This window comes from Apteryx rowi, unplaced genomic scaffold (genome assembly GCF_003343035.1).
Source record: "Apteryx rowi isolate R43461 unplaced genomic scaffold, aptRow1 scaffold_402, whole genome shotgun sequence".
NCBI classification, from domain to species: Eukaryota; Metazoa; Chordata; class Aves; order Apterygiformes; family Apterygidae; genus Apteryx; species Apteryx rowi.
Window position 1 is genome coordinate 849,372 of NW_020450552.1, and position 12,766 is coordinate 862,137.

The 12,766-nt window shown below is 37.8% G+C and overlaps 1 protein-coding gene across 1 annotated transcript in view; it reads left to right on the forward strand.

Annotated features, from left to right (window-relative positions):
• RNASEH2B (ribonuclease H2 subunit B) overlaps nt 1-12,428 on the forward strand; it is a 41,535-nt gene extending 29,107 nt beyond the window's left edge. The window contains exons 7-11 of the mRNA XM_026075379.1: nt 515-620; nt 3,672-3,750; nt 4,678-4,720; nt 9,428-9,508; nt 11,681-12,428. Of these exons, the coding sequence (XP_025931164.1) occupies nt 515-620; nt 3,672-3,750; nt 4,678-4,720; nt 9,428-9,508; nt 11,681-11,788 (417 nt within the window). The 3' untranslated portion in view covers nt 11,789-12,428. The remainder of the gene's footprint in view (nt 1-514; nt 621-3,671; nt 3,751-4,677; nt 4,721-9,427; nt 9,509-11,680) is intronic.
• Nucleotides 12,429-12,766: the final 338 nt, after the last annotated feature.

Genomic DNA, 12,766 nt, shown 5'->3' on the forward strand with positions numbered 1-12,766 from the left:
AGAGAGTCAAGTTGAGGCATTGAAATATCTTCTTTTGCAATGAATGCTTTCATATTTATGTTTGAACGGGTACCTGTTTGTGTTGTTGAAAATTCCTTGTTCTGCCAATGATTTCTGGGTCAGATCCAGTATAACAGTGCCGTTTAGTGTCCCGAAACTTAGGTTGCCATCAGGACTGCCTTTGCAATCCAGCTGAGCACAAGCATTCTCTGTTCTCCTAACAGGTGTATCTCTCACCTGTATAATCATGGCTGTTGCATCTGAATTGCTCAGCTCATCTTAGGGTGCTGCAAAACTGGTACTGTGTTGCCAAGGCAACATGTTCAAAGACATGCTAGTTTCTTTGGGGTTTTTGAGCTCATATGCTAGTCATTACAAATGTATATTAAATTTCACCACAGTCCATAACTTGAGTGTTTTATGTGCTTGAAACAAAATTACAAGAGCTTTGTCACTGCATTAACATGTGCATAACAACACTGATACAGACATTTCATTCTGTGGTTTCCTACAGGTCAATCAAACAGTGAAAGCACTTAAAAGCAGCAATGTAACTGTAGGTGAAAGGGTACAGTCAGCTACATTTATCAGCGGTAAACAAATCACAGATGCTGAAGAAGGTAAGAAAACTAAGCATTGTAATGAATTGTATTTTTGTGCAATAGCATACCTCAAGATAAAACACATGGTTAGAATCTAAAACTTACTGAAAATGGCCTTTGCCGTAAGCATATTCCTTACACAGAAAAATCCATACATGTTGTGACTGTGTGTCTTGACTGTTCTGAGTTCTTTGATATCTTCATCAGGCAAAGTTGTAATTAACACTAGATCTTTGCTGGGGTTCTTTTAGCTTCTCCTTAGTTCAGGGAAGGGACATGTGTTATCAGTGACATATATGTGGAAGTGCTTTGCTGAACTGAGACCGTTTTGGACAATATGGCACATGCATATAACACATATGAATATTCACACAATAAGTGTGACTGTATTGGAACAGACATTTTTTAGTATTATTAGCATGCAAATGTGCTTCGTAGAATTCTCCAAAAAGAAGAGATCTTAGGAAGTTATAGGCTGCATGCTTCTGGCCCAAATATGAATATTTTATATGACAAATTTTTAGAATTACGCAAGTGTGTGCTTATTAAGGGTAAAAACTTTAATAATGTGTATATTAAATCTCCCTGAAAGTGAGTGTTGTAGTACAGTGTAGTACCAGTACCATAGTGCTGGTACTAAAAAGTCTAAAGTAATCCTGTTTGCTTCTGGTCACCTTTTTCCTGGGGAGGGCAACATCCTGAATGTCTCTGGGTTATGAAGCTGTCTAGAGGAATCTACCTGAAAATGGACTCTACTAAGAAAATACTGTGACATGTTAATGAAAATTAAGAGAGTTTAGAACAAGATGAGCAAAAGCAAATTATTTCTGATTACTAAGACATTCAGAAGTCTGCCTGCAATTGAAAAATAAGGAGAAACAAAGCAACTTGCTGACGAAGTGGAAAATGAGTTACCCAGTAATGATATCAAAGGAAACAACATAAATGAGATTTAAGAGGCAGCTAGACAGTTTTATAGAGCAGAGATTATAATATATGGTTTTTGAAAAGAGAAAAAGCTGCAAAACTTATAAGTGTCTTTATCTTTACAGTAGCTTTTTATCCTTTTCCCGACCCCCTCTTTTTAAAGGAGGGGAAAAATGACCTGTCTTGACAGTGACAATCTTGACTGTACTTAAATATTTTATCTCTGAAATTTGTAATTAAATAGCTAAATTACAGTGTTTTTTTCTGCCTTCCTCCTTGCTTATACTAGCATGTATATACTTGTCTTCTTAAAATGTTTTAGAATTGAAAGAGCAGCACTGACTTGGGGAATATTGGGGGTTAAAAATAGCTAAGTTTTGGAGGCAGTCCCACTGTATGTAGTAAGGTGAATGACAAGAAGTCAAATGGACCTTACCCAACACTTATTTTTAATAAGCCTAATTTTCTTGTCTGGTCCTTTCACTACCATGACAGTGCAATTTGTTTCTGTTCAGAACTGCTTGCAGAGGGGTATTATGAAATTTCAATACCCTATAAATGTATGGGTATTTGTAGTTAGTATCTACAGATGTGGTAGGACAAAAACTTGGGGGGATATAATGAGTGCCAAGGAGGAAGGATGGAAGGTTTGATATTTGGGACCTGAGTATTTTGTTAGGAAGACAAAGAAGGGATATGTGCAAATATTCCTGATGTTTGACAGGAGGCTAATAATGAAGCAAGGCTGGGGTGAGAGTGCAAAGTCCCTGGAAGGCAAACAATGGTATTTTAAAATGGGTAAAGAAAGTCAATGAAGATTGCATCACGGCAAAAAAGCAAAGAAAATGGATTTTATGTTTGAATTATAAGAGTAGTTGGCTTGGCCTTACTGTTCAGTATCATAAAGCAAAGAATGTGATGATGAGAATATTTTTCTTAAGAGATAGATTGGACACAGTAAGTGGTGAGGTGAATTTGTCTTGGTTTGGAATCATTTCTTGTTCTCTCCTGCCCCTAAAGTGGACTTGGGGAGTGACAAATACTTGATGAATGTCAGCAATGGAGGGAGAAGAAGTGCAGGTAGGAGATACTGAATTTGATGCCAGTCTAGCTGGGATGCATGTGCTGGTTTCAGTTTATCAATGCTTTCTGCTTCAATGCCAATTTACATTGGGCTTCTTAGATAAAAATAGAAGAAACTATCTCTGACATAGAAGAAATAGTTCTTTACTACTCTGAGGCTGGTTTATCATGCGCTTCTGAACTCTCTGAGCATGTAGGAGTATGAACAGCTAGAGCTGGGCTGTTTTAGATGGAATTCAGAGGTGAGATTTTAGCTCAGTGTCTATCTGGCAAATAATTCTTGTACATGGGTAAAGTTACTCGCAAGCAGCCCCCAAAACAGCAACTTTAAAAAATCCAGCCCATGATCAGTAAGTGCTTGTGTAGAATAGGACCAGAAAATGTGTTTTAGGACTTCATGTTATTAAAAGGCCACTTTTTCTTCCCCTCTTTCAGAAAAACATTTATAGCAGGAGTGCCCCGTACTGAAAACAGCTTCTAGTAGTTCATATTTCCACAGATAATTACCCTGTCTTGCCAGTGATGTTTAGATAGGCCTTGGCATTTTCCGTAAAGTACTGAAATGAAGTACAAGACTTTGAAATAGACTCATTGTCTCATCTAATTGTTTTCAGTTGAAGCCAGAAAATGTACTTTAGTACTAAAGCCCTTGCCAAATAATTGTAAGATCCAGATGCTTTAAAATTAATGACTGCGTGTTCTGTTGAGTCAGCTTTTTACTTTTGCAGGTTTTTAAAATTTAATTTCTTCAGAAAAATACTTGATATCTAGTATTCTCAGAAAGTGAACAGCTTTTGTAAAGTACATACAGCAGAGATTAATAACATGTGCTGACAAAGTGAGTGTAGTAAGTCTTTACTTTTTAAATAAACCTACAAGTGTCATATAACATAAACTACTCAACACAGAGAAGCATCACAGTGTATCCTTTAGAAGTCTCTTACTGTTAGCTCAGTCTTATGATTTATGATAGCACACACAGCATGGCTAAGACAGCATGACTGTATAATGTGAATGTTCTTTTTCTCCTCCTTTCCATTCCCTGCCCTGTTCTCGAAGACTATGTACAGTATGCCCATGGGTTAATATCAGAATATATTCCTGAAGATCTGAGTAAGGAGTTATCAAAATACTTAGAGTAAGTATTGCTCCAGCTTCTAGTTTTATGTGGTATACATTAATGATCTTCTGGTCATTTCTATTGAATACTGAAATTTAGTCATCAAGGTTGCAGTGAATGCAGTGAGATTATATTTGCCACACTTTAAAAGTGGTATTTTCGGATGTGAGTTGTGGATGTATTATTTCTATATYGTTTCTGTGATGCTAAAAAGCATGGGCTGGAGGAGAGAGGTAATAATAGCTGAGTCTGTTATGTCTGTTATCCACAGTTTCATCATAAAATCCCAAGCAATTTATCCCCTTTTAAAGGAGAGGAAATGGAAATCCAAAGAGTTAAAGTGGATTGTCCAGAATTGTCAAGCACGAGAAACAGAGCCAGCAATAGAATCCCCATCCCCTGTTCCCTTGCATTCTCAGTCAGTGCTGCTGGTGTTTGCGTTCACGTATCTTACCTGTGTTAGTTCATACTTAAATCTGGAAGGTGAGCCAGGATCCTTGTCCTGGTGTTTGTTCTCTGCCAGCAGACTTTGCTTGAAGCATCACTGGGACCCTGTGTCTGCCCCTCAGTTCAGTTGTATTATTGTGGCCTAGGGGAAAAATGTGCAATTTGCACCTCAGAAGTCTCATAGCGTAACAGAGTTGCCATATAATATCACCTTACTAATAATAGTCAAGGTTATCAGAAGTAATGTGGGGTTTTCCTGTTTTGGCTGCCAGACTTAACTTTTAAAAAAGCCCATGGGTTTTTTTGGTGCCTGGCTCTGTTTTAGGTATCTAAGTCAGGCATACAATGTCCATGAGCCACTTTTTAGCAAACAAATGCCATGTGCGAGCAGCTGATATACAAAGCATCTTTTATGGGGAAGGAATTAAGCTTCAGGTTGTGTCATTCAGAAGTTTTATTCAGTTGTCTTCAGTTACACTGCAATCTTCTGTTCTACAGGCTTCCAGAACTCACAAGCCCAGCACCAGAGCCACAGCTGAAGGTAGGATATTAAGAAGAAAGATATTGACGCATATATTATGTTATAGGCTAATTTCTCTGTGTTGTTATTAAAACTAGACTAGGCCAAGCACTGGGTGCGATACAATGAGTAAAATAAATTGGCCTTGTAAAAAGCCAGTCTGAAATAACACAAGAAGGTTAACAGGTACTTTTATATTTCTTATTAAGCAATATTTTGGTTGGTTTTCCTATTTAAAAAAAAGGGGAGAGGAAGAAAGAGACATACTTTATGTTTTTGGTTAGCAGTCTTTTCTTACATGGTTTGCTCATTTAGTTTTATTGAGGTTGATGGGACAATATGACCTCATAGGTTTTCTTTCATACATAATTTATGAGGACCCTGGAAGGGTCCACCAACCATGGTGGATAATCTCTCATACACTGACCATTCTCCACTGTAAGTCTCATTAGAATTTTTATTTCCATTACTTCTCTTGGAAGGCTGTTCTATAACCTCATTCCTCTGATGCTCAGAAACCTTCCTGTAAATTCCACCTTGAATTTATTCATGGCCAATCTATTCCCCTGCATTTTTGTGCTAACTTTCTCATGTTTTTTTTAATTGAAATGGCTCTTTTCCCTCCCTAACACTAGTTCTCTCAGTGTGTAATGGGAAAACATATATTGTCCCCGTTTTCATTTTGTGAGGCCAAACTTGGTTATGTAGGATGGGTTCTCCGTTCCCTCGACATCGTAGGAACATTTCTCTGCACCTCTTCCAACATGATTCAATTCCTTGAACACAGGTGACCATAATTATGTATAATTATTCAGGATAAAATCTTTACCAGTGCAATATGATAGCATTCATCCCTTCTTGTCTGTCTTCTTGTCTTAACTGGAAGGATTTTATCTCACTACATCTTAGAATCCCGGTTGCCTCTCTTGTTGTGGGATGTAGCAGATAGCTCATAGTCGTGCTGTAAACAGTTAAGACACAGAGGTCTTTTTACTCCACTGCAATTTCTAGTTGATTAGCATTCAGGTTATACCAGAAATTTATGCAGTTAGTTATTATATATATGACCGTATACCTCTGTACATTTCATCTGTTTGTAATATGCCCAGTCTTCAAGGTTCTCTGGCTTTTCCTTTGCAGTGTTACAAGCTCTTTAGGTATTCTTAATGCTTCTCAGTGATGTATACTCAGCAAAGGTTAGCATTCTGCTATCTTTAATTAACAATTAATTAACATTTTGAATAAATATTATTCAGGGAACTCCGATAGTAATCTCCACCCAGCCTAATGTCTTCCCTTCCTGCATTACCTGCTTTTGTTTCCCCTTCACCCAGTTTCTTACCTGCCTTCAAATTTTTATGCAATCTTCATTTTCTCTAATTTCAGTTTCTTAGGTGGCACCGTGTCAAGTCCTCTGGTAATCCTTTACAGATTCACAAAATATGTTATCTTTGAGAAAAAAGATATGGCATTACCTACATTTAGTTTTTCATTTACTCCACATCTTTAATTACTCCTACTCCTTTCAGCTTTTTTCCCCTTCTGTTCTGCTGAGGTCCAGTTAAAGGGCCTATTATTGACTGAATCGCTTTTTCCTCCTCCTTATATGTAGATGAGTGTTTTGCTATTCTGCAACAATACGGTCCCTACATTTGCCAGGCCTTGCTCCTGGACTTACAATTTCTAAGGCAGTCTCCCACCACCTTTAGCATATTGAGTTTTACTTCTATCTTGAATAGAGTGATTTCCATTCTCTTTTCTGCCCCTATGTTTAACCTCTTCATCTTTATTGAAAACATTTTACTGAGCTAAAGGATTTACTTCATTTTGCAGCTCTACCTAGATTAGGTTTAATATCTGACCAATCCTTTACTGCACAGCAGCCTTGCTTTGCCTTTTTTGATTCCCTTTTTGCTTCTATGGCTAAACAACCTTTTACTATTTGTTTTAATTTCCTTTCCAAGGTCTAACTCAGCTTGGCTTTTTGGCAACTTTCACTTTATCCCTATATTACCTGACCCCTGAAACAAATTTCTTTTTTTATCAAACTTTTTTTTCCATTCTTTGTAGGCTTTCTGCTTACTTCTAGTATCTTTTTTTCTTTTTTCTTGGGGGGCATGTGTTTGTATCTGTGTGAGTGCGTATAGGGGGAGGATTCATCCGGTTTCGCCTGAGACACCCTTTCCTACAGGACTTTTAACCTTGTTTGAAGTAAAAGATCCAAAAACACTTTTTCTGTCTTTTTCTTTTGCATTCCAAGTGTCCTCTTGACACATGAAGTCCTTTGCTGTGGCTTTGAAAAATAAGGAGAATGGTTTGCAAAGTCTGACCCTCTGGAATCAGGAGCCCTACCTCTGATTATCCTTTTCATTTAATTTAAACTGAGGGACCCTATTTCTGCTGAAACTAGGTTACTTACTGCAATGACCTTTTCTGCAATGTCCCTGCTACTTACCAAAACCAAGTTTAAAATAACATCATTTCTGGCTGTTTCAGTGACTGTTTTGTTAAGCAGCATGTCAGCTAGCACATGCAGGAATAATTGGGCCCTACTGTTATTAATAGCATTTGTTCTCCAATGTATATCCATGGATATAAGTTATTTCCATGTGGTTGGACAGTTGTTCTGGCTTCACAGTTACTTGGCCCTTTGATTCTGCTAAGAATTATCTTTATGTATTGTAAGAAATATTAAACACACATCAGGAGCCAACTGATATTCATTAGCCATATAAGCATGTTACAACAACTATATTAAACTACATGTGATGTGCATTACGTATTATGTACGAATAGCTTTTATACCATTGGGATAGTTCTGAGAATCTATTTTTAAAAGTAGTTTTATTTCAGCAGTTTGGTTACAGAGGAAATGAGGCTTAGAACTGTGTTCAGTTGTTGGGCAGTGAAATCTTTCTGAGGATCCCATTAATTTCCAGAGGACTGACCAGGGTGTGCACGATGCATTTCTGTTTAAGTCTTTGCAGCTCCAGAGCTTAAAACAGTCCTTTATTTCACAACCTCACAGGAGGAAGGCAGGCTTGTACTCTGAAATCTGTAGTCTCCTTTAGACCCTTTTTTATTCACTTGCATTTAAATTTCTCTTAATGAAGGCAAGGTGTATTCACAGACACAGTATATGATTATTACAAATAAGGAAGAATCCAACATGTATTTCTTATTATAGGAAAGAAACTGCATGTTCACAAATAATGTTAAAATAAATTTTGAAGAGAGGAGAGATTTAGAAACTTTAATGCTCGACAGAAAAGCTATGACAGATTCTCTCTTATATACTACAAGGGTAAACTGGGTACAGTCTGGACTTTGTGATTTAATGATTAAATCAAAATTACATAGTATAGTTAATCTTTGTATTAATTGTAAGCCATTGATCTTGTGTTGTAATCATCGTACTGTCCAGCCTTTCAGCGTAGGGAGTCTGGCCATTGGCAGATCATAACAGAATATGTAGGATCTGCTACAACCAAACACTCTGCTGAAATGCAAATGTTTTATTGTAAGATTTAAAAACTTGTTTATCAGATTCCAAAAAGAGGAGAGTAGTCATTATTCTTTAGGTTGTCATTTGAAAATGTAATCACAGTGCAGTAAACAGCCTCCCAAAGAGGCTGATCCAGATCCCATTGAAATCAAAAGAAAAGGCTGCTGCTGGATCTGGTTCTAAGGGCTGAGAAATCTAAGCTGCAGACTTGGCTTCTGTKCCAAAGAGAGAGAGAGGAATAGAGGGAGGGAGGGAGGGAGGGAGAACAAGAGGTCAGAAGTGCCATAAACAAAATGAATATAACAGGAGCTTAAAATGGTATGGTACCATCCAAGTTGCTTGCAAAATCACTCTCTTTGGCACAAAAACTAGGAAGACCACAGCTTGGATTTCACAGGATATTAAGGACAGGGTAGTAATATCAGTTCTATAATAATAATACAGCGTTGTAAAATACTATGTACTTTTTTTTTCCGTTTTGGAAACATACCAGAAATTTTTCACCTTTAAACTAAACACATGCTCACAGTTTATGGAAAGAAATATTCATTCTTATGGCCTGATCATGTGGAGTGTGGAGAACCCTTAACTTCCATTACAATACACCCAATACACGCAGAGTCAAGCTTCTTAATATACTGTTGAATTCAAGTGATAAAGCAGTCAGTAGATCTCTGCGAGTGTTTCACTGTTGCTGAACTGTAGAAACTAATTACTCTGAGAGGTTGTGCACAAACAGATAGAGACTAGATGATGATCCATTGGTGTTGGCAGATAGCAATAACACTGCAGTTGCTGGTTCTTCATGGTTCCATGAGACCATGGGCACCTGGCTGTAGCTTCCCTGGCTGTTAGACAGTAACTTCCAACAACGGCTCCACAAAAGCTCTCTACATAGACTTTGAAACCAGAGTCAAAACCATGGAAGCTGAAAACCGTATTGAATTGATTTCTGTAAGTCATTCCACAGAAGGCTAAAAAGAAGAAAATGCGTCCCATGACATTAAATAATCTCTTCTAAATACTGCAGAGATGCTATATGTTCATGCCTAAAGAAGACAATGATGAGAAGAGATCTACCACTGTTACTGCATATCCCTCAGATGGTTCCAAGCCCTGTTTCAGTGCTATGGTTATGTTATAAAACCAAAGCTTTAAACTTCCATGTGTGTGCATCATAACAGTGGTTGACAGAGCAACTTCATCACTCTTTAACATTTCAGAAAAGGAAATTATCAGATGTCCCTGTGGAAGCAGAGGAAGATTATACTAAGTTTAACAGCAGCAGTCTGAAAAATAAAAAGGTAAGCAAGCCTTGCACTTATGCATGTTCTGCTAAAGTGTAGATTAGTACCCAACAACTGCACACGGTCCCTTCTTTTCTCCTCCAAACACATCAGAAAAACAAATACAAAATGACAGATGTCTGCCGCTGTACTCTACTTGGCTCTGACTCAGGACAATGCACTTCACTTTTTACATGGCTTCACCTCAGCAAAGTCAAACTCTTCTGAACCAGTGTTTGAAATGTTTGGTGGTGGCCAATTTAAGTAGGAGATATCTGAAAATGGTAACATTTTCCTACCTCTTTTCAAGCTATGGTTAGTGATACTGGTTTCAGAGTGCTGGGAGAAACACAGAACTGGCAATATAATCTCCTTGAACTTTTCTTTCAGTTTTAGTTTGACCTTGATACTCTTAATGTCCTACTCTGAACTCCTCTGTACTGTCACTCTTTGGCTATATTTTATCCATGAAACTTCTAGTGAACCTCACAGACTTCAACAAATGTGTTAAGGTGCTCAGTTAATGTTTGCAAAACTTTCCGAGTTCTTTAGGTGAGAAATCTTATGGCTTAGTGTTATCAACTGTTAAATTTCAGTTATTTGAAAAAGAAACAAATATGGCAGCATTCACTTAAATTCACAGGGATTTTAAGACAGGCCTTATTTTTACCAGAAATGTTGCTTGTGCACTTATTTATGTCAATTTAATGAAGTTAAATCAACACTAAGCTTGCTGATTGCCAACTTCCACACAAATTTTGAGGCCAATACAGATCTGAGTCCAGTAGTGTCTGCCACTGTATCATTCCTAGGGGAGCAACAGAGATGTGAAAAGAAATAGATTCCGTCTGTGTGTGCCAAGCTTGTGAGGCTTGCACTGGGTTGTTCCTCTGAACACTGAAGGAAAAGTAATCCTTTTCCAGTCCACTGGGGACCAAAAAGGCCCTCTGTGCTGTTCTTGTGACCTTCAGACGAAATGCTGACTACTCTTTATTCCTTTACAAAGAGCAGCAGCTGGTGACAGATGCATTCCTCCCCTTCCTCCCCCACTCTTCCGCCCCCAAACTTTTTTGTATTTGGGACACACTAGTTTTGAAGTGAGAAAAGGATTGCCCCTAAGTAAAGGTGATAAATAGTTTAAAATATACATGTTTTTTCCCCCTTCTCCCCCTAATGTACTATAGCTTTTGAACTGAGCATAAAGATAGAAAAAGACTGATGAGAGATAATTCACTTTAACATTAAATATGATTTAACTTCTAAAATAATGAAGCACATTGATGAGAGAATCTGGGAAAGAAAAGATAGCTCTTGGATTCTGTACAGTGTACCACTCTTTTTTAAACACTTTGGCAGTGTTTTTGTTTGTACAGTAAGTAACACAGACAATTATACTGTAGTTGCATATCTCCATCCTACCCAGAACCTTCTAGCTGATCTGAAGTAGTGGAATTATGAAGTCCTACAGTCTGAGATGTATCATAGGAAAAGGTCAAGGCAAAGATTTCTTAATAGGGAAAGCAGCTAGAGATTTAAAACGTAACATTTCAAAATGTAAGAAAGAAAAGAGGTCAGCTCTATAAAATGTGGCTCATAAAATGTGTTAGGTGTAAAAATCTGGGAAGTTATCCCAGTGGCCTCAAAGTGTTTTGCAAGGGTTGGTTACCTTCTTCAATCTTAGTTCTTCCGTCCCTTTTCCCTTTATTTCACTCTACTGGGAGACTTTCATAATAATTCAGTGTGAATTATTCATCATCTCTAATGCAAGGCCCTAATTCAACCTGCTGACAACATAATCATGAGATTGAGTCGGAGGGTACAGTATGCATCTGTTATATTGCATGCATTATTCCTTTTAATGTACACTCAGGGATTATTCCAAAGTAAATGTTTGAGTCGGGATACCTCATTCTGCAGAAGGGAAAGATCTTTCACCTCCTTGTCCTTGTAATTGATTCCTGTCTTTGTCTGAGGTTAAGTAATTCATGACAAGTATTTTTCTGTTTGAATAATCTCAGTTTTGTTTTGTAAGGTTTTTCCCTTGCAATTTGTATCCTGCATAACGTTACCTTTACTGCTGCATACTAAAACTTCAACTTCTTGCTTGACTTCCATACCTAAGAGTTTATAGCTTACACTCCCCTCCTACAGAGATGCTGCTTAACTTTTTGTTTTTCATTTCACTAACAGGCAAACAGCAAGATGTCTGCAGCTCAGAAGGCTCTAGCCAAAGTTGATAAGAGTGGAATGAAGTCCATTTCTGCTTTCTTTAGCTCCAAACCTAAGGCATCAAAATAAAGGCTTGTTCCTGAAACAGTTTTATACAGTGGTTTTTTTTTTACATTAAGCTAAAGACGTCCCTTGGGGCTTTTTGTTGTTAGTATATTTAGGGTGTGTCTGCATATACAGTGGAGTGCGATGAAGAGATCTGTGAGCTAGTGCAGGCAGAGCTGTTATGTCTCACTGGTGCAAGGCAGTGCCATGCAGAGATCCAGCCTGGGTCTGGAAGAGAGCATAGCTGCATTAGAGTGGTCCTGTGTGCTGAGAAGCAGGGCTTAGCACGGCACCATACACTGTGGCTGTACTGCTTCTTATCCCAGAGCAAGCTCAGTCAAGGCCACCACAGAGTTTTCTCCATTGCACTCCATTCTGTGCAGGAGACATGCCCTTCACTGCGATGTATTTTAGAGGAGAGGTTTTTGATTCATTAGGAGCATTATGTTTTGAGACTGTTATGCCAAGTGTAACACCAGAGTGGGATGGCATCTTCAGATTTCTATGTTGACCCAAATCTAAATGCTGATGTAAGCATTGCCATCGGTGGCAATTTATCAAGGCAAAGAGAGCCTATATTGAGGTTTGATTTTGATTTTGCCAGAAACAAATTGCAATAAATGTCAGTGTGAATGTAATACAATAAACTGCTTTATGTAACAAATTTGTGCGTGTTGTGCTTGCTGTATGTTTTGAGAGTTCAGTTAGGCTTCAGGACATTAGTTATGGGCTTTTGGTATTTCCCTGTGCATAAATCTTTAATCCTTAAAGACTTACAATATCACTGTGGTCTTGCATGATAAATCTCTTAACACATAGCAATCTAGAGGTATTTTTATGTTTAGTTCCAAGGTCCGTAGGTCCTTACAAAAATAATTAGAAGAAGATTTATTTAAAGACGAAGCTGAGAGTTTTGAAGAAGTCTATTTGGAGCTGGATGCATAGTTCAAAAGCTTAAGCATGGATGTCTTAGATAAGGCTTAGCTTTAGAAAAAAATGCAC